Here is a 26954-nt window from a genome sequence, read left to right as displayed (position 1 = left end):
CACAAGATTGCGATACAATGAAATAATAGGAGGATGCTGTTCCACAGATTGGGCCGCTCCACCCTGAATGAACGTGTCATTTTACTATGTAATTCACCGCTCTATTTCTAGAATGATTGCTTATTCAGACCATCAGAACAAGGAATTGATTGAATGCGAAACACATTTCATCGCAAATCAATACCTGCTTATAGTTCATCAGCATTGATAGTCAAGAGCCCGATAGACGTATACCGCAGTTTTAATTATACATATGCAAGACGACATTCAAGCATCATATGGGGTCGCGTCCGATAGATGGACAGACAAATTGAATGACTTGGTAGAAAAAAATAAATTTCTTCATCCTGACTCCACGATACTATACGACCTACATGTAATATACCTGAACTTAGCATACTACACTCGTGCCGTACAAAGAATCTGTTGATACATTCTTTACTACGAGACGAGACTGAACTCGATAATCTTATCGCATTGTAATAGCGACTCGTTATCGACATCTAGCGATTTAACCCATATACCCTCGCATTGCACTGCGAGTATTGTTACGCAACTTCTACATTCATTTATTTTTATAGTTTGTTCACTGTTCAGACAAGACCAGAAGGTCACGCCGCATTAGGTAATAATGTCCGATTTTAGGGTGGCAGAAAGGGAGCAGGAGATGTCGTTTTCATAGTTTAGTGTTCTAATTAGGTTTTTCTCCATACCTACAGATTTTGCTGTTCATATTTGACAGGTATGAGCTTTGTCAGCTGATTTCAGACCATAATTTTCTGATTCAGATTTTTTTCAGATTCAAGGCGCTTGATTGCCCGCACGTCAAACAATGGGGACGCTGCGTGCGATTTCGAAGCCCATGGTGGGGCTTGTTTTAACAGGCTCAAGCTTATACTTATATGCGCAACACAGTAGATCCGGACGGGTCATGTCTACAGCGGGATCTATAATGCTTGATTACAAGTGGACATTACATAATTTGGATCCGGATTCGAGTCAATACAGATCAGCTCTATCGAATACACACACTCGATCAGCGCACAAACTGCATTCTCTGTGTTGTAAAAACAAAGGGACCTACATTAAATTGGGACAATTGCTTGGTGCGTTGGACTACATTCTACCTCAAGAATATACTAAAGTTTTAAAAGCCTTTCACGATGATGCTCCAAAAAGCACGTTTCAAGATGTTGAAAAGGTGGGTCATATTTAACAATATGTGCAACTCAATATGCAGACGCAATTGTGGTGACATGCATTTGTAGGCTGTGGCTGTGACTTGATAAGCCAATAGTTTCAATGAATGACTGGCAACTTGTCATAATAGCGTAACTCCAACATATGGTTTCAATACCCCAACTAGGCAATGTTCATCTAATTGGAAGCTTTTACTCTGTCCTGCTGGACTTGCTAGTTAATGATTCTTACTTTTCTAATGCTCACAATTCATCCACAGATGGTGCACTCAAAGTGTTAAAACTTTGTGTTAAATAGAACAGCGCCAGTATCAGTTTATTAATATTTCATCATTTCAAGACACCACAAAACTGCGATGCAATGAAAAGATAGGGAGGTGATGGAGTACCGTAGTCTTTGAGATTAGGAGTAGTCTTTGAGATAAGAATCATCGATCCAAAGCCTTCTGATCCGACTCTGACCATAGGCCTATATCAGAGCGTTTATGCTTAGAACTGTGTCTTGGCTTACCCTTACTCACCTTAAGGTACCAAAGTTAACCTGTACTCAAAGAGAGAATTGTTTGTTCGGTTCCACCGAGCGAGATAGTGTAATGGTTGTGCGTCCGGCTTCTCGATCGGTAGGTCGTGGGTTCGATCCCCGGCCAGGTCAGACCAAAGACTCGAAAACTGGTATCCGCGGCTATCCTGCTAGGCGCTCAGCAATCACGGATAGCATGGAGGAGAAAAAACCGGGGATGCAGACTAGATGACCTTGCTATAAAGGCCGTATCGCATCTCCGTCGTCAGAGCATCTCGATGGTTCAGGCGAAAAAGAATACCATCTCTCTCTCTCTCTCTCTCTTCCGCAAGCTACATAAATACAAAGCAAAGTGTATACTAATGCAGAACCAGGCTGTAGCGAATGGATCAGCAGATCATCAATTCAGCTGCAGCTTGAACGGAGAATTGTCGAATCGCAGAAGACAGCGCTTACTTTGACCCAGCATGAAAATCCATCATAGAAGCTCAACAAAACAACACAATCCTTATATAACATATTAAACTAGGAACTAGGAAGCCTTTAGCCCCACTCTAAGTGACTGTAAGTAATAACTAATTGACTGAAAGGAACATGTACAAATCTAGGCAAGAATTAGCAAGTTAAGGAATAAATAAGTTGAGTACGCATATCACTGCACAGTTATTTATAGATAGCTGGTAGGAAGGAAACAGCCAAATGCTTGAACAACGCCACAACAGTATTAGTAATAAATATATATTACACGCAAGACGTAACAATGAATGATATGACTTACAACAGTAACAGTGATTGGGATGTAGTGATGGCAACTCTCATAACATTGACGATGACGTTTTTTTCCAACATCCGACCTGTCATGCTTCTTTTCTTTCGATTCAGATAGTAAAGAAAGATTTAAAAGTTGAAAAACTGGATGAAGTGTTTTCATCCTTCTCCACGGAGCCAGTGGGAACGGCCTCATTGGCGCAAGTTCATCTCGCAACTTTGAAATCATCGGGAGAAAAGGTCGCGGTCAAGGTTCAGCATCCAAACGTCCGAGAGGAAGCCGACTTCGACATGGCTGTCACTGAGTGGCTGACAAGGTGACTTCATATTCCTGGCTCATACGCGTTTGATTTGGTTATCATTCATCGGCCTCTGTGAAGTTTTTGACTGTATCGTGGGTTTTGGGATGTACATTCAATCGCTCATGGGTGGTTCTCGTTTTCAGACAGGCTGCTAAAATTTTCCCTGAATTTAAGCTCATATGGCTGGCCGAGGAAACTAAAAAGCACCTGCCGTTGGAGTTGGACTTTCTCAATGAAGGGAGGAATGCGGAAAAGGTCGCCGCTCAATTGAGATGCTTTGAGTGGGTGAAGGTGAGCTTCGTAAGAAAATTGCAACAAAAGCAAAGTTTTTGTAACATAAATTTATAATTTTCATGAGACCACAATGTAGCCTACAATTTTTTAAACAAGCTGTTGCAGGACCATTGTAAGCAATCCAACTATAACCATGTCCAAGTATTCCATTCGATATTGCATGACCTTTACTTTTTAATACATTTTATTTTGATTCGAATTCAATTAAGACCATGCACACTGGCATTCAAATATAAATCTTCACCTATTAGCATACCAGAAACTATTTCAATATTCCACGTAGAAAATATTTATAGCCTACATGTTTTTCTGAAAACACTCATCTCACCTCCTCTATTCATTACAACTCATCCTACCCTATAATGAGATGTCATTGCCCTAATATCCTGAGATGTTTATTGGGTAGGTACGACCTACGATCTATATGATTCAATTCCAAATGGCATCTATCACAGTATATTTTCTTCATTAGCCTATTTTCCGTGATTATGTGATACTGTGAAGCTGAGAGATTGTTTCTGTATAATTGCCACCAATCACTGCTTATTGACATTGTTATACTGTACATCAATGATGTATTACCTCTGTTATGTTCTTGATCTTGTTTGAACAATAACTCAATGCGACGAGGTTGCAATAAGAAATCAGTATATTATCAGCTGTATAACTTTACGGTAACGACACGATCCAGAGTGCAGTTAAATGGAAAAGACCACGAGACAACAGAACACAGGGTATAAATACGAAGCCCGACACACGAAGAAATAATGATTGGCGGTAATTACTAATCCTAGACATATAAGAGGCAAACGACACCAACGTAAAATGCATGAACATAACAACCTCATCTCATCATGTTATTGTTTCTGAGATGAAAAGTCTGTACTTCACCAAATAATGGACAATTGGATTCTCCCGCTACTCTCTTCACGAGCAAGTTATTTCTGTACTTTGAATAGCATCCTTGGTAGACAGTGCTACCGATATCAAATTTCCAACTCCTTATATGGATAATTATTATTTGAGCTGGTTACACCGAGTCGAGTGCTGTGAGAGTCTAATTATTAAAGTAGTGAAATTATGCGCCTGTTGCGACTGAAAATTATCCTACCAACGAGAAATATTTAGAAATTTCCTCTCACCGTGACAGCCTTGAAACCTCGAATGATCGTAATTCAGTGTCCACCTCAATTTGCACGAGTCTACACATGGAAATAGTATTTCTGTCGAGTATTGATCGAACCACAGCATGACTGGAAAGCTCTATGAAATAGTCGTGGCCAAGGATTACAAAACGTGTTATATACTTTCTGAATTCGTGACAGGTCCGATTTCCGAGAATTGTGATCTTTTCGAACCCTCAAATCTCAGGAAATTTTTGATTTATCGAATTCCTTGTCTCGTCCATGATGCCACAGTGAAGACAGAATTAAATTCCGAACCTTTCTGTATAGGGCAGGACTGAAATCCCGAACATTTGTCATGCTCGTTCGCATTGAAGTTTTGCTGACTTTAATCATTGTTGACGCCAATTGCCATGGACTCTTTAGATCCCGAAAATTCACTGGAAGCATTCGTCGAATCACGTCCTGACGATGGAATTTTGCGACGGCGGACAAGTCAACGATCTGAAATACTTTGAGGACCATGACATCGACTGTAACAAGGTCTCCAGGTACCGCGTCAAAGTACCTGATAAATTTGTCGCCGTTCTGAGATTTGCGTTAAAAACTCTTCAGGCTGCTGGGGAAGATGTTCAGCGAAATGATATTCAAACACGGGTTCGTGCATTGCGACCCGCATCCGGGTAACGTTCTCGTGCGTAGGCGACACCCGTCGGAATTGCAAAAACTGTCTGGGAGGACGTCTCTATTCGAGGCGGTGAAATCTTTCTTTCCGTTTTTATCCGGACGGAAGAAACCCAGCGATGTCGAAGTCGTGCTCTTGGACCACGGACTGTACCAGCATTTCGACGAGGAATTTCGGTGAGACGCTGGCAGAACTGGGCGAGACGTTACTTGAATTCGACTCGAGCATCATTTGTAATGATTCGAGTCGATTTTTGCGGGTAACGGAAATGAACGCCCTCGCATCAAGAGTGATATGTCATCAAGGGAAAATTTATTTTTAGTACTGAATTGAAATAAACCCGAATAGTTTTGGCAGACACTCATAAGGGTTAATCGTTAGTATCTGGATGAGAATTCATAACAACTTTGTATATCAAATATGATGTCGCCGGCATGAAAATTCTAGTAAACTCTAGCTGTGTCTGTGCTGTTGGGTCTTTGAACGGCAGCTGGTCGGAGGCCGGCACTAACATTCACGGGGATGGGACTACATTTGTGGGACAAAGGGAGCTAGGGTTACCATACGTCCTCCTTTTTCAGGAGATTAAAAATCTCTTCGAGGACGCCTAAATGTCCTCCTTTACAGCTTTTACAGCTAGGCTAATGGAGTGGGTCAACTGATAATCGGCTTCAATGACGCAAAATAGACAATGCATATGTTCGAGCGGATTGTTGGTAGTTGGATCAGGCGTAATGACCTCTTTTTTGGCATCACAACAAGATTTCCAGTAAATATTTCAAAATCGGCTGACTTTTATGGGTTTGAAAAAGTGTCCCCCTTTCCAGATTCCAAAATGTGAACCCATATGAAATAGCCATGGTCCAGAACACCAAATTATATTGGATGCAACCATGCAATGTTCCCTCTAACTTTTGATGAGTCTGCGCACACTCACCAACTTACTGCGCAGACCCTTGGACAACAGTGCGTAACGACTAAAAAAAAGGTTATCACTTCGGATTTTTTGTGCGCAACTGAGATTTTCTGTGTGGAGAGACCGTGTCAGCGGATGACATGTAAATGACGTCATTTTTTTTGTGGCTGCGAAACGTATGCAATATGCATCTATGAACCGTTCAAGTCATTATGACTGTTGTGACATCAGAATAGGTGATACTCGGATGCCCAACCCTAGACGTGGGTTGGTTCTTGTCCGACGAAAAAAAAACGACTGGAACTCTATTTAGATATGAATACGCGGGTCTCTGGCAAGGCCTTCTTGATGGCGATGTTAAAAAGATCAAGAAGCACTCGGACGCTTTTGGCGTCGGAGATCTTTATCCGTTGTTCGCGACTATGGTCACGGTGCGGAGTTGGGAAGCGATTGCGGAAAAAGGAATTGGGAAGTAGGTACATGTAAAGAGGAGTCATCCTATCCTAGTATGTCACGTAACCCTGTTTAGGTTTTGAAAATATTCTATGGATCACTTCATGAAGGTCTGCCTAAAAGATGGATAGAATTATCATGTTCTGTGGAGTGACACTGACAATAAGAGTGATTCCTGAACATCGTATGATGTACGACCCTGGCGTATTTTGTCAATGCTGCACTATTTTAGTTCGTTTTCTGACCGATTTTGTCCCCGTCAACGTAAACTGTAGATTGCCATACGCCATTTTAAATCCGTTCAATCTGATACTGATTGAAAGTCGGCGCAGAAAAATTCTTCCAGTATTTCGAATTTCTGTTTTTATTGTGTCGCATGATCGAATGTCGGGTAAGCGAAGTAAACGACTCGACCTTTAGCTCAATTTTTTTATTTTCCTTCGGATACTATGGCTTGCCAGTTACCAGCCACTGCATCAAGTCTTTTCAGGGGTGTTCAACAGCGGAGCGTTGATGATATTTGATCAACGATTTGACATCACATTCTTCAGAATTAAGGGCAAGAGGAATCCTTTTCCCATAGGATCTCCACCGGGGGTTTGTCATACCCATTGACAGATATTTTTCTGCTACCAGAACAGAGTTCTCGAATGAGGAGGACAATGAAATACGCACCGAAGTACCACAATACTTGGGCGGAATCGCAAAAATCCTCAACTTGGTACCGAGACCCATGGTCATGCTCTTCAAGACTAACGATCTGTTGAGGATGCTTGAGGTGAATATACGTGCGGTTATGATTATGCCCAATGCTATTCAAACCCGAACACGTTTCACACCGATTGCATAAATGATCATTGATCTTAGGCGAAGCCAGGATTAAAATTCGGAGTAGGCAAATTTCTTTTAATTATGACACGTCACGAATACTGATTAATTGAGTGCCACGGTCTCAACTTGTGGCCTCATTGCGGTGGTTATAATTCTGGTTGGAAATGAATTGGCCAAGGTTTAGGATGAGAGTCGTCTGAAAATTTAGTCACCGGTGTGTCATGATTCCTATTGTGACGTCTAAATCCCACTTACTCATAGTAGTCGCTAGTCATTCAGTAGACTTGGTGCAGCGAATCTCCACCCAAGTTCAAGGTGTGCCTGCACACGGGTAGTACAAGCTTACAGCAGCTTACAGTCATTTTAAATTCACCACCGAGCCAAGTCAGCTATATAGTCGAGTGCGAGTCATAGTGTTTTGACTCGAGTCCGAGTCCAAGTCATTATGTTCACAGTTCAGTTTTCAGTTCAATCCGATTCAACCCACTTTCTTTAACACTGCTCGAGTGATATAGAATTGCTCGCATTCATAATATAGTAATTTTTCTCAGTTTCTGACCCTATTTTCAAAGTATCAGGACCGGTAGACGAAATACCAATATTGTGGTGACTTCACTATTCGAAGTTAACAATGGAGTGTCTGTCTTAGCCGTCCTAGTCTCGCAGCATATGACTTGGTTCGAGTCATTTTACGCATTTGAAAAAATGACTCAAGTCAAGTTACCAAAAATTCGCGACTCGAGTCGAGTCATTACACCCCTTCCAGAGGGGGTTAAAGTAATCACGGTTGGTACTCCGGTATAAGTATAAGTAGCGTTGTGAATTTCTACTCAAGTCCAAGTAGCAGAAACGATTTCGAAGTATAGGCCTAGTTCTGAAAACTGTCAAAATAGAAGTAGTCAGATATGATCACTTGAGTAAGTACCTACCTACTTGAGTACTTCGAAAATCCAGAAGAACTTTGTTATTGACTTCCTCTGGCTGTTACGTATGCAACGAAATTATGTCATGACGCCCAAAATATGTGAATTGCGGAATTTTACATGCATGGTACACGTCGCGTACTAAACTGGGGCGAAATCTTTAGGTTTTGCACGGAACCAGGTCCGATTCCTCGGGCTTCCTGAACATGACAAAGTGCTGCCTGCGCACCGTTTCTTATTTCGAAGGCAAACGCGACAAGAGTACTATGCAAAAGTGGAAACGCAAGCTTCGTCTGCATGTGGAGCTGTTTGCTATTGATTTATACGAATGGTTTTTGTGGATGAAATCAACTCTGCATCTCAATTGACAAACCCGTCATGTGAACATAGGCGAATAAATATATATTTACAATCATTCAATAAAGTGATATATATGTCGAAATTGAGGACAGCATTTTTGGCAGGATCAACGAGTGAATGATAACGCAGCGCATTGGATAGTAGCTGCTACAGGATGGGCAAACCTTACATTTCAAGGACCGTGTTCAACATCTGAACCATTCGCGGATCGCCCTGTAGCAAAATTGGGATTGAGCTAGAGGCTATCATCCTTCTTTTTGATGAAGTGTCCTTCTTTTTAGCCTAAATGCACAAGAATACAACGAAAGACGTTCAATTTTAGCATTAAAAAATGGACGACGAGTTAAGTCAGGGGTGGGCAAACTTTTGATCTCGCGGGCCGCATTCAACATCTGATTCCTTCCGCGGGCCGCACTACATAAAATTTGGATTATAAACCAAAACGCAATATTGGTATTTGATTATATAGTGACGACATGGAGACAATATATGTGCTTTGATGATATCGTACACGCGTCAGAAACATAGTGGCGAGATTTCATAGGCTGGTCGACCTCAATAACCAATTTGTCAAAACTATAGATATGGAAGATGGTTGTCTCGATTCTTAAAACAGTATTGAAATTGAAATCTGTGAGCAGCGATCTGTTCATTGATTTACTACACTTTTGGTTCAGTTCCAAGACACACAATGCTTACAGCACCATAACCATGTTAGCTTCAAACACACTTCTATACTATGTGTAGATAAAATATATATACCCCAATTCTACGCATACAGAGAACGAATCTACCTAAGACACGCGCGAATCGTTTTTTATTAGCACATCACTGAAATAATTAAAACTGGAATGGCCAATTTGAAATCACACTCGTGATCCGAATTATGTCAATCTCGTTAAGGATTTCTGTGATGTTTAGCAGTTGAAACATTTCAAACTGCGTGGGCCTGGAGATCGGGCTGTCGCGCCAAAAATTAAACATTAAAAAGTATACATAGCAAGTATTTACCTTAGAACAGTGGTTCTCAAACTTTTTGAGACATGCCCCCCTCTTATGACGGTGAAAGATTTCGCGCCCCCTTATTGTCATATCACAAAACGCAACCAGGATGTTAGCAAACATAACAGATAGTTTGATGGCATGGAAGGAGGTATTTTTAAATATGAAATTCAAACTAAATTCAGAGCAAAAGTTATGAATGGGACGTAAATCGCGTGGAGCGCAAAAATTTTTTTTAGTCGAGCCCTCCTTCAGATGATTTCACGCCGAGGGGGCGCGCCCCTCAGTTTGAGAACCACTGCCTTAGAATTATCATGGTGAAATATACCAAGAAAAAGTTTATTCAAGTCCCAGCAATAATTCGATTTTTAGTACGCATTATTTTATCAATATTTTTAAAAAGTTTCTTTAGACTCTCGCGGGCCACACAGAACGGTGTTGCGGGCCGCATGCGGCCCGCGGGCCGTAGTTTGCCCGCCCCTGGGTTAAGTGGAGTCAAATCTGAAAAATACAATTTGGTTAGTCAACACTCATAATAATAGATGAAAGCGGAAGTCAATTCGGAAAAATCACTTATTTTAGTCAACACAATGAAATTGGCTGTATGAATATGGTTTTCTCTTCCGCTTCGATAACTTTTGGAGCCAATCTCAAAATATGGTAACCCTATATAAGCCAAAACGCAATCTTATATCATTAGAGCGTGCGAAAACAGGGAGAGGATATATACAAGTATAAGTATACAAGTACACTCTATTCCTATCAAAGTTACAATACGGATTTTTTTGTTGGGGTGCTGCCTGTAAGAATGTAATAGACCCACTGCAAAAACTTCAACATCGGATCATTGCCAAAGCCCCACGGGGGCCTGGATGTGCAACTGATAAATCGCTTCTCAAAAGATTTGGTGTTCTAAACTTGGAAGATATGAGGAAGCTAGAAATTGCCAAGTTTATGTATCAGTTCCATTGTGGTCAATTTCCCTAAAATTTCAACGACTTTTTCACCTCGGAGACAAAAGCGCACAAGTACAGCACACGCGCGTCAACGAAGAACAACTATCATATGATCATGACTGAATACAAGAAAACGCATTGCTCTATCAAGTATGTCTGACCCCAATTGTGCAACAGCATCTCACCGGCTATCCGACAGTCGTCGAGCATGTCCGTATCAGACATGGGGTAATCGCGATTAGTAATCGTAATCGATTACGACGATTACAGCATTTTCAAGTAATCGCAATCGATTACATTCGAAAAAATTCCGAATTAATCGTAATCGTAATCGACTACTTCCAATATCTAATCGATTTCTTTGTGAAAGAACGATTACTTTTTATTTGTACAAGGACCATGACATGAACTGGATATTCGTGAACAAGTAACAGATGTTATACCAGTTATACGTGATAGCACAAACGTCTGATTTTCAAATGCCATTGCTGATTATTACGTCAGAAGTAGCCTATTAGCTTTGCTCGTCATTGCGTATCCACAGTAAATAGATATTCGATGTACGACGTACGTACGTCGTACATTAGTGTGATTGTAAGAACACCCATCGTGCTGTTTATCAGCTTATCAACACGTTCCACACGCCATAGTACCTCGCAGCAGGATAGTTCATCAACACTTTGCCTATAGTTTAAAATAGTAACTTGTGTATTGATGTTTGGTTATGCTTACTTAAACGCAGTTTGACCGTTGCTGATTGCTGGCGAGCAGTAGGCCTATTTAGTACGTACGTACGGACAAAGATTTGAAATTTTGCACTCGTCAAAACAGCAATTCGTCCCTCAGTCCAAATGTTGGTCTTTGGCCCCCATAGGGTGATAGTTTCAAGCTGAAGACTGAATATCGTCAATAACATTGGTTATTGCATTATATTATTATTCATTTTTAATCCTCCCTCTGTCCCCGATGGTCTGATTTACGTTGTTAATTCATGGCCTCCGGTCTGTTATATAATCAAAAGATATTACTCTATCCCAAATGTACCAGACTAGAAGAAAAAACCTTCGTGAGACGCACACACCATTTGTCATGTCTTTAATGCTCTGTGGGTGCCCGGAAGTGGCATTTGCATTGCGGGCTCAGATTGGAAGGACCAGACTATAAGTCACACCCACCCAGCGCGGCTATTGACAATGGGCACAAACCGTAAGTTTCAACCAAGGTCTTTCTCGAGTAGCACACTTCCTGAAGTCGCGTGTTGGTCGAAACTGCATGTGTCTTTTGGTGTGTCGTGGCACGGTATTGACTGGAACCTAAATGCCTATTGCTATAAATTAGGGTTGCATTTAAAACAAAAATAAATTTAAAGCAAACATATTTAAAAGAAGGCCGTTGTTTAAAACATGTTTTTTATTGTTTTTTTAAGCAATGACGTCACGAATGTGGATTGACATTGACAATTGAAAATATAGGGTAAATATAGCTCCTTTGACGAAATATCTTTAATTTAACTGTTGAACCGACGATTTCGAGGTGTTCCAACCCCCTATATCGATGTATGTCGGCTAAATCGGGTGGAAATTGTCCGTAGGCTCATACAACATATTTTTTGGAAAGCATTTACACAAATATGGCATAATTTTACAACTTGAAAAAACGCAATTTTCAAGTAAATTAAATCTCTCGAAAATACTCTATAATTTATGTTGGTTTGCGAAGTACTTTTGAGTCGCCTTCGAGCTCGCTCCCCACCCTATTGGGAAATTTGGGGTGCGGCGGTCATGGACCTGGCAAGAATGCAAATCGTTTGGTGCGATAATTCGTACACTATAAAAATGGGCAATATGTACACCATGACGTAACAAGCAAATGACGCATATTTTTGAAGGAAGTTTGTTATCTCATTAGGCCTTTTCAGCGCAATCCATATATTGTCTTCCAATATAACATCTAAAATGAAAAATAAATGTAATCGTGATTACTTTTCCAATAATGTAATCGTAATCGTAATCGACTACTTCCTGATTTTGCTGTAATCGTAATCGTAATCGCGTCATTCAGAAGTAATCGTAATCGCAATCGATTACATTCAGGAAGTAATCACCCCATGTCTGGTCCGCATTCAAGTCGAAATACAAGCAATTTCTTATAAATCAATACTAGCCAGTCTTCAGGATTACCGGACCACGAACTAACATCGGCCTCGCCCTCCGCCAGATGCCACCTTATTTTGTCGCTTGCGTCTTATGTTCTCTGCATTACTTTTCATTCAGTGTGCAATGTGCAATTGTGCATGCCTCTTATTTAATTCGCCTAGGCCAAGGTAGGTTCTGATCTTAAAGGCTACTCCAAGTTGTTTCGACACCTTCCTATCTTTTCATTGTATCGCAGTCTTGTGATGTTTTGAAACGATGAAAACATAGATAAACCTGATTGAGTGAAGTATTTAATACAAATCAAATGTTGATATAAGATGATGATTTCCACAACAACTAATTTGCCAATATTAGAGATGAAAGTTGGTTGTGCCAAAGCTTGAAACGGGATGGTAGTTTAAATCTGTGAGCAGCTCGTTCTTTTGCGAAGACGACATCGACATAATAATTACAGTTCTGTCAAACATTTTATTCATTCGGCTGCTACCTTTTAGCAGGTCATAATTTGATAAATTGTGCCTCATTAGGATGGTCGGTCGAATGTAGGGTTCCAAATTACAGAAACGGATTCATTATATGACAAGTCAGTTGGTTAAACACTGCAGTCACGACACCAATGCAGGGGGTTTGAATCCCGGTTCGAACCATCTTCAATGTGTCGGGGGTTTATCTGGGCTCCTCATCACCGACCACACTATATCACGGAGAAAGTAAAGTCGAGCTATGAAAATCGACAGCAACAGACACTGAAGTGGACGCACGGAAGAGAAAGTGAAGAATGGTGAATGCATGCGAGGTTGGAAAGTCGTCCACGAAGCGTACCTGAGTGAGAAAGACCAACGAACGTTACAACATTCATGTTCTGGGCACAAATAACCAAATAGGCGATAAGTAGGGATGGTGTGAACCCCTGAAAGGTTCTGGCTCGTGTGAACGCGAACCTTTTTGAAAGGTTCTATGTGAACGCGAACGTGAACCTCATGACGTCACGTGACGTCATATTGCTAATTCCAACCCTACATTTCATTGTAGTGTTATATATGATACCTAGTGACGACTCGGGCCACATAATGCCACAATTAGGGTTGGGACTTCGGGATCAAATTTCAAATCCCGGGATCGGGATTTCCCGGGATTTTCGCTCCTCAATCCCGGGATTTCCCGGGATTGGTAAAGTAGCGAAATGCACATACAAGCTACACAGACAACATTTATTCCTTGTAATATTGACGAAAAAACATGCTCCCGTGAATACGAATGAAACGCAGCGATCGAAAGCTACCCGGATAATGAGCGTTTAAATTCATGTACCGCCTGCTTCGTGTAGGAGTTGATTTGTCCAACGTGATCGAAAAACGTCCATCATTCCGTTACATAGCCATATAAGCTCTTTTTCCACACACTTGCGGATTTTTTTTGTGCTCGATCACGAAGTCCCGAACCCGTTTGTGACATCTTGGCAAGTTATAGCGTCAGCCTTGAAGGCCCGACGAATTTGCTCACTTTGGAGCAATTTGTTTAAATGCTAGCCCGTCCACAGCAGTTAACTGTCTCGGAAGTTCATCGAACCGAGGATTATGCGATTTATAAACGGAATGATTTTTTTTGGCTTGCCCGATTGAGTCATGCGGGTTGATTTAATTACTATCATGTGTACGGACCTTAAATGCGCTACCAGTCCCTTTGTGCTATACCAGTGGTTCCCAACCTTTTCGTCTTATCGCCACCTTATCAACCTCGACACACATTATCGCCCCCATCCCCTATCGCCCCATATTTACAGATTCGAAGAAGAGGACATATAAACGGGAAAATCATTCACCTAACTACTTTGATCGCCTAAGAATTGAATAAATAAAAAGTAATTTTACCGAGTAGGTGCTCCAAAAACCGGTTACCGCCGTTAAGTTGACCATTTTTTAGTCAACTTTGGCGTCGTATGCAGAATAAGCCACTGCTGCGATCCGTAGACTACGGCGGAAATGATTGTGCAGTTCATTTTATGCCTTAGTTGGTTTTATTATCATTTAATTGTGAACTGTTTTAGACAATCAGCTGAGTTTGTAACACTGCTTTATTACCAAAATAAGAGACATGACGCTGCGTAAGCCTTGGTAGATGCTGTTTACAAATCCCGGGATTTCATTGCGATTAATCCCGGGATCGGGATTGCTTCAAATCCCGGGATCCCGGGATCGGGATTTCCCGGGGTCCCAACGCTAGCCACAATGCTGAAGCACATACTATACTGACTTTCTAAACGTCGACAAATGTATTAACTGGAGCAATCAAATGATATATTAATCCCATAAAATCAATAGGCTATCATTCGTCGCTTTGCCAAAAATTTCGACGAGGACTTGCAATGGAATATAAGCTTACGCCAGTAGTTATATAGATCGGTCGCACGCGGCTATGGGGTTCTTATGGCGGGGGTGGCATATCGCCTGGAAAACCCGGGGTGGCATATCGCGCTTTTAGACCCCCCTCTCGGTCGCACATCGCCATTGGTTCTTATGGGCGGGGTCGCATGTCGCACTTTTAGATATAGGCATCTCTCGCACATCGCATGGAAAACTCGTGGTGGCATGTCGCACTTTCAGGTATCTCTCGCGTGGTGTTGAATATGTACGAGTCACCAACAATAACCGCGCGGACGGAAACGTGACTTGTTGTGAGGATTAAGCAGTGCGACCTATATTTCGAATGACCTGCGCGCTGAATTGTTTCCGTGCAGTCGCTACTATCGATTATTACACTAGACCGGTCAGTGTGAAATAGTTTGATCGTAAATTATGATATATGATGTCGTAGTTTAGTCGTGTCAAATGACCGCTTTCCTCGCTATTGATTGCCACCTGAATAATACTTTCGGCTTATTCGCTGTTTCGCGCCTACAGAATAATCTGCTGTTCACAGTCACAACTTCATCGCGATAGCGCAATTTTCACACCTCGATCAGTAGAACAACACCGCACTAACCCAGTTGTCGAATCACATAGGTCATACATATTACGTGAAATATTGTATTGTGGTATACAAATATGCAAACTATTCTTTCAATTCAACAAGTCTAGTTAACGAATCGATTTTCAAGCTGCCGACACAGTTTTTAACACGAGTGAGTTGATATTTCTTCCCGGGTACGAGCGAGGCTTTGTTCCATTGATCCAAAACCACCTCGCCAGTATCATCCTTCAATGTAAAACTGTATAATTTCAACTCCTTTCCGGCACCAGAATTGACCGTCTTCTCCTCTCGAGAAACACAAGTAGCAGCGATCGAGACGTATTCATCTTTATTTCCGTATACCGATTCACAGGTCAATAATGGGTATTCTTCGGTCGTATGTCTCGATTTTCCATGCAGAGTTACTGACGAAGCCCGACCAAGTAATACAGCGGGTTTTCCAGTAAATTTATCAATTTGAACCCAACCGGATTTGACCATGAGTTTTTTTCGTTTGGCGAATGCTTTCTCAATGTTCCCGAACAAATCACGATTGAAACACGTGAAAGATATCTCTTCGTTATTGCCGTCGATGAATATACCTTTGAGATATTGGCTAACGCCACCTCTTTTGGGTGATGAGACGAATTTGACGCCGACGTGAAAATTTGAAGTTGCTCCGACTTGCATAGTGTTGACGCTGTTCGATGTCATATCGTTTGATAAAGTGTCAACTTGAAATGTAACTCACTACACAAATCGAGTTGAATCGTATTTGAATGTATTGATTCGACCCAACTCAAATCCTATTAACGCGATCTGTTGAATCGAACGTAACCTGAATATTACTGACGCCAACATTCACCCGCATCGGGTCATTCACACATTCCACGCCGCTGTTTTAACACTTATAGAATCAATACCAACTATCTCTAACCCGATAATATTCAATCATTTTGGTAATTTGCCAACTTTAAATCCATTCGCGGGATGTACTAAAGGTAAATCCAAATAATCCAGAATGAAATATTTGGACTTTGACATTGCGTGAATTGAAATAGGTTTGACAAACATGACTACCAACTTTGATCCAGCCACATTTCAAACTCAAAAGAATTATTCACAACATTAACAATTGTTAAAACTCTAGTTTCACTTACTTGATTATATCATTACAACTCACAAATTTGAATTAATTCATCCTGGTTGTATTCATATGCTCTATCTTTTTATTCAATTGTAAAGGTTGTTACTATTCTGAAGACAAAGTATTTACTAATCGGCGCATATACGATTTGACTTGGACATATTATATTTTGAGTATACGAGATTTGAATGTCTGAACAATAACTGAGAATTATTTTTAACACAAATAAATCCGTATATTACAGCGTAAAAGATATTGGGGTGTCAGCAACTCTGTACGGTCGTAGTTACAACCACATTAACTAATCTGCCCAGGCAACTCGTCATGATCATTCCTGAAATCAACACAAACACGACCACTGACTTGAGTTAACCGCGAAACACCATCAAGTTTTAAATCCGCTTGCAGCTGACGGATTATTCGAATGCATCGATGGGGAATATTATTGAACTCGTCGGTATTGTTACTTCAACAAATTACACCGACTGCGAAAGTTAATATCGAATGGTAAGACTTGATCACATATTTGTTGATCACAGACATGACGAAAAAAAAAAACATTACCGAGATTTTATAAACTAGTCATATTACTCTACACATCTATCAATATCAAAATGCGAGTCATCCAATTTTTCTACTAAAGTAACATTGCACTTTCGGATTCGGTATAGTCATACAAATTGTATTAAATCCAACATCAAAACAAAAGGAATTTTTTAGTTCATTGAAATCAAATCATTCGTCTTCGACTTGTGCTTTTCTAGATTACCCGCGACAATTCGTTTCGAGTGAGTTGTAACCAAAGTCAAGATATCTTTGTGTCCACAGATATGGAAGATGAATATAGCTAACACAATCACGAATCGACGTTTCAGAGTATTTCACGGGTGTATTAAACTTGTTAGTGTCACCTATCTAAAAGTACGCACGCGTTCGATTTCCATACCGACTGTTGCGATGTTTAGGATTCACTTACAATAACCACGGGTGAGGATTTAACATCAATGTCGTTACTGTCGGAATTTGCGACAGAGAATTGAAACATATACACTTTACAGAGTGTGAAAATATCACTTTGAGTATCGAGTACCGTTCGAAGCTAGCGATCAATTCTTTATCATTTCAGTAACTCCCCATTGTGCGTGCTAAATGTAAAATATCGCGAGGTTATACACTCTAAGACTTTGATTATTGTAAAAGTAAATTGTGATATGTTTGTTAGATGCATCCAATTCAACTAGAAGTGTCTAGTATCCAACACTCGTAATATCAAAAAAGTACTTGCTACACTGTTATTTGCTAAACGTGTTTTGCATTGTTGTTCATTTCTAGTATTTATTGAAATTGTTTTTGAACCCTCAAATAATAATTCCCGACATGAAACTAAGCCGCCGAAAGTCGTTACCATCACAAAGAAACAATTTGCACGATGTTTACTAAATGTATCCTATAGTTAGGTGTACTGGAATTATTTGTAAAACACACACACACACACACACACACACACACACACACACACGACCAGAGAAATTGGAAATTTTTCCGTTGTCATTCGCTAAAGTAAATGTCATCACAATACTCTGTCACTAAAAGACGTTACTTGGACGTGCTTGCATTCTAGACATAGTTCTGATTTACCCAACACAAGACCCAAGGACAACCCTAGTTTCAGCCGAACACAGATATCCAAAATATCACACACTTCGCTATTCCTAAAGCACAAACACACGATACAAAATAATACTTGTTGTGTTGTTGCGGCATCATCTTCACAATATCACCATTTTGTTTGTGTCAATTAGTTACTTTGTATGTTATCCCACAACTCTTACAAAAGTACGAAGGATATTAACATCGCACTAAGTAATTAACTTTACTCGATATTCTCACATTACGAAACTAAAGAATGGTTGGTTAGACTCTACAAACTGTTTCGATATCACAAGACCTTTATTGTCTGAATGGGTGTTCATGTATCTTAATAATCAAATAGTTCAACACAGAACTAGTACTAACAGAAACATCAGAGTTGTTTACACAAAAGTTTGTATGTGTACAGTATGCAAATACCATGTGTAAGTCCAGCACAATTGCAGTATCCATTCGAGTTTAGTCAACATAAATTTATTACAACGGAGCCAAGTAAACTTTCGTGAAAGAAAAGCATACTCACTTCCAGAGGGTTATGACAACACCATAGCAGTTCCCCAACAACAAAGTACATATGTTTCTAGCCACAGTCCTTACATCTTTCACATAGATCAAACTACTTTGCTAACGAAAAGTGCTGAGTCATCACATGATCGCTCTCACAACAAAACAGCTAGTAGATATTATCATTCAAAATATTCCTAACCCTTTACACACCAGTGACAAATCATACAACGAATATGCTTTGCGGGTCGAATTGTTGTTCAGTGTCAAGTCTACCTGTTGAAACGTACATTAAACAGCGCAATCCAATTAAAACCACGAATCTATTTTCATTTCGTCACATACAGAAAAATAAATTTTCTTTCTCCAACACATACTTGTAACCAATCGCTTTCATTAAACACACAACACCATAAAAGTATTTACTTTCTACAACATAGACATTCCGATGTAGTCAAGAAATATTTTTATTAATCAAAATCATCGATTTCTGTTCACGGCGTTAGTGTGTGCATGTCATACCTGTGGGCCCCGTATTAAAATGGACACGACACGCTTGACTGTAAGGAGATAGAAGTCTATCACATCGATTTACATGTGGTCTTCGCTACGGTTTCAAAAAACGAATCATCTCTTTTGCATTGATCTAGACCGAGCAAGTTAGTTAATGGCCATGATTGTGTTTGTCATATGCGAATGATAGGGTTACTGTCAAATCTACATACAACAATCTTCTGACGATCATAATAGCAATTTCATTTTCCGCCCCTTCATAATTGTACAACTCGGTAACTACGTTTAACAAGACCAATCACACTACCGGCGTTGAACACAAGATACCTACCCAAGTAAAAATATCATTCTGGTTTGGACAACTGACGTTTACCTGTGTAAAATTATCATTTTCACTTGGAGGTCCACCGTTACCTAACTAAAATACCATTGTCCTTTGGAGATTTATCGTTTACCCAGTGTAACAATCCCCTTTTCACTTGGAAATCTATTTTTGGCCTGAATAACAAACCCCTTTTCATTTGGAAATATATTTTTTCTCTTGGTAACAAACCTTTTTTACTTGGAAATATATTTTTTCTCTTGGTAATAAACCTTTTTCACTTGGAAATATATTTTTTCTCTGAGTAACAAACCTTTTTCACTTGGAAATATATTTTTTCTCTTGGTAATAAACCTTTTTCACTTGGAAATATATTTTTTGTCTGAGTAACAAACCTTTTTCACTTGGGAATATATTTTTTCTCTGGTTAACAAACCTTTTTCACTTGGAAATATATTTTTTCTCTGGGTAACAAACCTTTTTCACTTGGAAATATATTTTTTCCCCGGGTAACAAACCTTTTTCCCTGAGCAACAAACCTTTTTCACTTGTAAATATATTTTTTCCTGAGTAACAAACCTTTTTCACTTGGAAATATATTTTTTTCCCTGGGTAACAAACCTTTTTCGCTTGGAAATATATTTTTCCCTGGGTTACAAACCTTTTTCACTTGGAAATATATTTTTTCTCTGGGTAACAAACCTTTTTCACTTGGAAATATATTTTTTCCCCGGGTAACAAACCTTTTTCCCTGAGCAACAAACCTTTTTCACTTGTAAATATATTTTTTCCTGGGTAACAAACCTTTTTCACTTGGAAATATATTTTTTTCCCTGGGTAACAAACCTTTTTCGCTTGGAAATATATTTTTCCCTGGGTTACAAACCTTTTTCACTTGGTGATCCGTCGTTTACCTGAGTAAAAATATCATTTTCCTTTGGGGATCTGGCGTTTACCCAGTGTAACAATACATTTTCTCTTGGTCATCTAGCTTTTCCTAGAGTAACAAAACCATTTTCATTTCGAAATCTGACAACCACACCGATAATTTGATATTTTTGTATTTTCTTACAGCGAACAGCGACAAAATATACACCAACAACGACTCCGATACATTTGTCTAATCAAATATTCACTTGTGTTGGTGCATCCCATCAAAATCGTCGGTTACCCACATGCAATGCGCTCCTGTACACAGAAATGCATGTTTTGGAAAATTGGACAATAGGCTTCGATAGTTCTGTGATGTCCGGGTTCGTGCTTTGGATTTTCCAGAGTCAAAATGTCTGAATAAAACACCTCCTTGACGATGGTTGGTATGTGGATAACGGTGTTCGGAAAACGGTTGGATTTATGTCACCCATCGCGATAACAATTCCAGGTCGAGTTTTCCCCCGCGTGTTTACTATATTGTGTCTTTATTGGTCATGTATGTCTCGACATTCAGTTTGAAATCGGAAACCCTGATAAAGTATGTAACCGGATCCGGATATCAACTCTGAATCGATAAACCAATGAACAATATTCAAAGTAAACATGTTACACCCTGTGTTTCCACGAAAAAATACCATCCAGACATACGTCGCGCTTGTTTGCCCACATCAGTATACGCGTAAATGGAGGTGTGTGACATTGCATGCAATGTGTTGGTATACAAACATCGATCCACAGACATTATCATAGCCGGTAGTTTTGATATAGATCGAATGTCATCACACCCGATAACAATGTCATACCAATAAGCCACATTGCAATGACTCTGAGTCAATCTGAAGCGTGACATATAGACACACAAACATCGAACCGAACCGTAACATTGGTTATTCGCACGACAGTGAAAGTGAACTATACAGCATATACCAATAGAGCGTTCACAGTCGAATATGCGAACCACGCACAATCACATACCCTGGTTTTTGTTGGATATGTACGAAACCAATAAATCGATACATTTCTGTTCCTTCTACGTCAATAATACAAGCGTCATTCCAATGCATCGCTCGAATGTAAGGTTCGTCGGGTGTAAAATCCATGTCAAATAACACCAAAGTGTGCTTTCCGTGTTTTATTATTTCCACCGACGCTTCTTGTCTGTGTCGTAACACTATGGTGCGGGAAGTTGAAAAACGGCGGATTGTGAAACGGATTGACATGACCAACAGAATCGACGTCAATAGCCTTGTGACGATGTCTTTTCAAAATGATACCGATCTCTTGTGGCGATGACCGTTTCGAAATGTCACCGGACGAACTGAATCCTTACGATGATGTGTTTTATGATTGCGTGTGAAATCGCGAGGTAGTGTTCTATTGTGGTGTACGATTGCAGTCTTCATTCCTCAGAAACACACCTTATTGGATCACAGTATCAGTCCGAGATTTGCATAATCACTGTTCACGATATTTGTCTGGAGTCGTTATGTGGGAGTAGCGACATCCATGCATCGTGACTGAAAGACTGATCGCAATCATTTCGAGCACCACTTCGATAGTTCACCATGGTCAAACGCTGCAGCAGAAAACTTCGGTGTGGACAACACATTGATCGATGTATCCAATTGGTCTGGGTGGTCTGTCCGGAGATAGGGCCATGACTATCTTGTAATGTTACAACACGATAACACCATCGAGTAAATCAGTGAACGGTGTCGAAATATCGATGTAATAGCGCGGACTCAGAGTCATTGCAATGTGGCTTATTGGTATGACATTGTTATCGGGTGTGATGACATTCGATCTATATCAAAACTACCGGCTATGATAATGTCTGTGGATCGATGTTTGTATACCAACACATTGCATGCAATGTCACACACCTCCATTTACGCGTATACTGATGTGGGCAAACAAGCGCGACGTATGTCTGGATGGTATTTTTTCGTGGAAACACAGGGTGTAACATGTTTACTTTGAATATTGTTCATTGGTTTATCGATTCAGAGTTGATATCCGGATCCGGTTACATACTTTATCAGGGTTTCCGATTTCAAACTGAATGTCGAGACATACATGACCAATAAAGACACAATATAGTAAACACGCGGGGGAAAACTCGACCTGGAATTGTTATCGCGATGGGTGACATAAATCCAACCGTTTTCCGAACACCGTTATCCACATACCAACCATCGTCAAGGAGGTGTTTTATTCAGACATTTTGACTCTGGAAAATCCAAAGCACGAACCCGGACATCACAGAACTATCGAAGCCTATTGTCCAATTTTCCAAAACATGCATTTCTGTGTACAGGAGCGCATTGCATGTGGGTAACCGACGATTTTGATGGGATGCACCAACACAAGTGAATATTTGATTAGACAAATGTATCGGAGTCGTTGTTGGTGTATATTTTGTCGCTGTTCGCTGTAAGAAAATACAAAAATATCAAATTATCGGTGTGGTTGTCAGATTTCGAAATGAAAATGGTTTTGTTACTCTAGGAAAAGCTAGATGACCAAGAGAAAATGTATTGTTACACTGGGTAAACGCCAGATCCCCAAAGGAAAATGATATTTTTACTCAGGTAAACGACGGATCACCAAGTGAAAAAGGTTTGTAACCCAGGGAAAAATATATTTCCAAGCGAAAAAGGTTTGTTACCCAGGGAAAAAAATATATTTCCAAGTGAAAAAGGTTTGTTACCCAGGAAAAAATATATTTACAAGTGAAAAAGGTTTGTTGCTCAGGGAAAAAGGTTTGTTACCCGGGGAAAAAATATATTTCCAAGTGAAAAAGGTTTGTTACCCAGAGAAAAAATATATTTCCAAGTGAAAAAGGTTTGTAACCCAGGGAAAAATATATTTCCAAGCGAAAAAGGTTTGTTACCCAGGGAAAAAAATATATTTCCAAGTGAAAAAGGTTTGTTACTCAGGAAAAAATATATTTACAAGTGAAAAAGGTTTGTTGCTCAGGGAAAAAGGTTTGTTACCCGGGGAAAAAATATATTTCCAAGTGAAAAAGGTTTGTTACCCAGAGAAAAAATATATTTCCAAGTGAAAAAGGTTTGTTAACCAGAGAAAAAATATATTCCCAAGTGAAAAAGGTTTGTTACTCAGACAAAAAATATATTTCCAAGTGAAAAAGGTTTATTACCAAGAGAAAAAATATATTTCCAAGTGAAAAAGGTTTGTTACTCAGAGAAAAAATATATTTCCAAGTGAAAAAGGTTTATTACCAAGAGAAAAAATATATTTCCAAGTAAAAAAGGTTTGTTACCAAGAGAAAAAATATATTTCCAAATGAAAAGGGGTTTGTTATTCAGGCCAAAAATAGATTTCCAAGTGAAAAGGGGATTGTTACACTGGGTAAACGATAAATCTCCAAAGGACAATGGTATTTTAGTTAGGTAACGGTGGACCTCCAAGTGAAAATGATAATTTTACACAGGTAAACGTCAGTTGTCCAAACCAGAATGATATTTTTACTTGGGTAGGTATCTTGTGTTCAACGCCGGTAGTGTGATTGGTCTTGTTAAACGTAGTTACCGAGTTGTACAATTATGAAGGGGCGGAAAATGAAATTGCTATTATGATCGTCAGAAGATTGTTGTATGTAGATTTGACAGTAACCCTATCATTCGCATATGACAAACACAATCATGGCCATTAACTAACTTGCTCGGTCTAGATCAATGCAAAAGAGATGATTCGTTTTTTGAAACCGTAGCGAAGACCACATGTAAATCGATGTGATAGACTTCTATCTCCTTACAGTCAAGCGTGTCGTGTCCATTTTAATACGGGGCCCACAGGTATGACATGCACACACTAACGCCGTGAACAGAAATCGATGATTTTGATTAATAAAAATATTTCTTGACTACATCGGAATGTCTATGTTGTAGAAAGTAAATACTTTTATGGTGTTGTGTGTTTAATGAAAGCGATTGGTTACAAGTATGTGTTGGAGAAAGAAAATTTATTTTTCTGTATGTGACGAAATGAAAATAGATTCGTGGTTTTAATTGGATTGCGCTGTTTAATGTACGTTTCAACAGGTAGACTTGACACTGAACAACAATTCGACCCGCAAAGCATATTCGTTGTATGATTTGTCACTGGTGTGTAAAGGGTTAGGAATATTTTGAATGATAATATCTACTAGCTGTTTTGTTGTGAGAGCGATCATGTGATGACTCAGCACTTTTCGTTAGCAAAGTAGTTTGATCTATGTGAAAGATGTAAGGACTGTGGCTAGAAACATATGTACTTTGTTGTTGGGGAACTGCTATGGTGTTGTCATAACCCTCTGGAAGTGAGTATGCTTTTCTTTCACGAAAGTTTACTTGGCTCCGTTGTAATAAATTTATGTTGACTAAACTCGAATGGATACTGCAATTGTGCTGGACTTACACATGGTATTTGCATACTGTACACATACAAACTTTTGTGTAAACAACTCTGATGTTTCTGTTAGTACTAGTTCTGTGTTGAACTATTTGATTATTAAGATACATGAACACCCATTCAGACAATAAAGGTCTTGTGATATCGAAACAGTTTGTAGAGTCTAACCAACCATTCTTTAGTTTCGTAATGTGAGAATATCGAGTAAAGTTAATTACTTAGTGCGATGTTAATATCCTTCGTACTTTTGTAAGAGTTGTGGGATAACATACAAAGTAACTAATTGACACAAACAAAATGGTGATATTGTGAAGATGATGCCGCAACAACACAACAAGTATTATTTTGTATCGTGTGTTTGTGCTTTAGGAATAGCGAAGTGTGTGATATTTTGGATATCTGTGTTCGGCTGAAACTAGGGTTGTCCTTGGGTCTTGTGTTGGGTAAATCAGAACTATGTCTAGAATGCAAGCACGTCCAAGTAACGTCTTTTAGTGACAGAGTATTGTGATGACATTTACTTTAGCGAATGACAACGGAAAAATTTCCAATTTCTCTGGTCGTGTGTGTGTGTGTGTGTGTGTGTGTGTGTGTGTGTGTGTTTTACAAATAATTCCAGTACACCTAACTATAGGATACATTTAGTAAACATCGTGCAAATTGTTTCTTTGTGATGGTAACGACTTTCGGCGGCTTAGTTTCATGTCGGGAATTATTATTTGAGGGTTCAAAAACAATTTCAATAAATACTAGAAATGAACAACAATGCAAAACACGTTTAGCAAATAACAGTGTAGCAAGTACTTTTTTGATATTACGAGTGTTGGATACTAGAAACTTCTAGTTGAATTGGATGCATCTAACAAACATATCACAATTTACTTTTACAATAATCAAAGTCTTAGAGTGTATAACCTCGCGATATTTTACATTTAGCACGCACAATGGGGAGTTACTGAAATGATAAAGAATTGATCGCTAGCTTCGAACGGTACTCGATACTCAAAGTGATATTTTCACACTCTGTAAAGTGTATATGTTTCAATTCTCTGTCGCAAATTCCGACAGTAACGACATTGATGTTAAATCCTCACCCGTGGTTATTGTAAGTGAATCCTAAACATCGCAACAGTCGGTATGGAAATCGAACGCGTGCGTACTTTTAGATAGGTGACACTAACAAGTTTAATACACCCGTGAAATACTCTGAAACGTCGATTCGTGATTGTGTTAGCTATATTCATCTTCCATATCTGTGGACACAAAGATATCTTGACTTTGGTTACAACTCACTCGAAACGAATTGTCGCGGGTAATCTAGAAAAGCACAAGTCGAAGACGAATGATTTGATTTCAATGAACTAAAAAATTCCTTTTGTTTTGATGTTGGATTTAATACAATTTGTATGACTATACCGAATCCGAAAGTGCAATGTTACTTTAGTAGAAAAATTGGATGACTCGCATTTTGATATTGATAGATGTGTAGAGTAATATGACTAGTTTATAAAATCTCGGTAATGTTTTTTTTTTTCGTCATGTCTGTGATCAACAAATATGTGATCAAGTCTTACCATTCGATATTAACTTTCGCAGTCGGTGTAATTTGTTGAAGTAACAATACCGACGAGTTCAATAATATTCCCCATCGATGCATTCGAATAATCCGTCAGCTGCAAGCGGATTTAAAACTTGATGGTGTTTCGCGGTTAACTCAAGTCAGTGGTCGTGTTTGTGTTGATTTCAGGAATGATCATGACGAGTTGCCTGGGCAGATTAGTTAATGTGGTTGTAACTACGACCGTACAGAGTTGCTGACACCCCAATATCTTTTACGCTGTAATATACGGATTTATTTGTGTTAAAAATAATTCTCAGTTATTGTTCAGACATTCAAATCTCGTATACTCAAAATATAATATGTCCAAGTCAAATCGTATATGCGCCGATTAGTAAATACTTTGTCTTCAGAATAGTAACAACCTTTACAATTGAATAAAAAGATAGAGCATATGAATACAACCAGGATGAATT

At 39.4% G+C, this 26954-nt stretch overlaps 1 protein-coding gene across 2 annotated transcripts; it reads left to right on the top strand.

Moving 5' to 3' along the window:
* The first annotated feature begins 564 nt into the window (after positions 1-564).
* On the top strand, positions 565-8457 carry LOC145433439 (aarF domain-containing protein kinase 1-like). Of its 2 annotated transcripts, none has more exons than XM_080310543.1 (9): positions 565-742; positions 789-1201; positions 2602-2804; positions 2933-3080; positions 4634-4758; positions 4823-5068; positions 6122-6280; positions 6898-7039; positions 8180-8457. In XM_080310543.1, exons 2-9 carry the CDS (start codon positions 833-835, stop codon positions 8381-8383), a joined length of 1596 nt encoding a protein of 531 aa, XP_080166669.1. In that variant the 5' UTR covers positions 565-742; positions 789-832; the 3' UTR covers positions 8384-8457. The 2 variants fall into 2 exon arrangements, with proteins under 2 accessions (XP_080166669.1, XP_080166668.1); XM_080310542.1 differs by having other exon boundaries at positions 566-742; positions 800-1201.
* The last annotated feature ends 18497 nt before the right edge of the window (positions 8458-26954 follow it).

This window comes from Botryllus schlosseri, chromosome 2 (genome assembly GCF_051294905.1).
Source record: "Botryllus schlosseri isolate E-star chromosome 2, Bs_hap1, whole genome shotgun sequence".
Taxonomy (NCBI): Eukaryota; Metazoa; Chordata; class Ascidiacea; order Stolidobranchia; family Styelidae; genus Botryllus; species Botryllus schlosseri.
The sequence above is the reverse complement of the archived record's forward strand: the minus strand, read 5'-3'. Positions and strand labels throughout refer to the sequence as shown.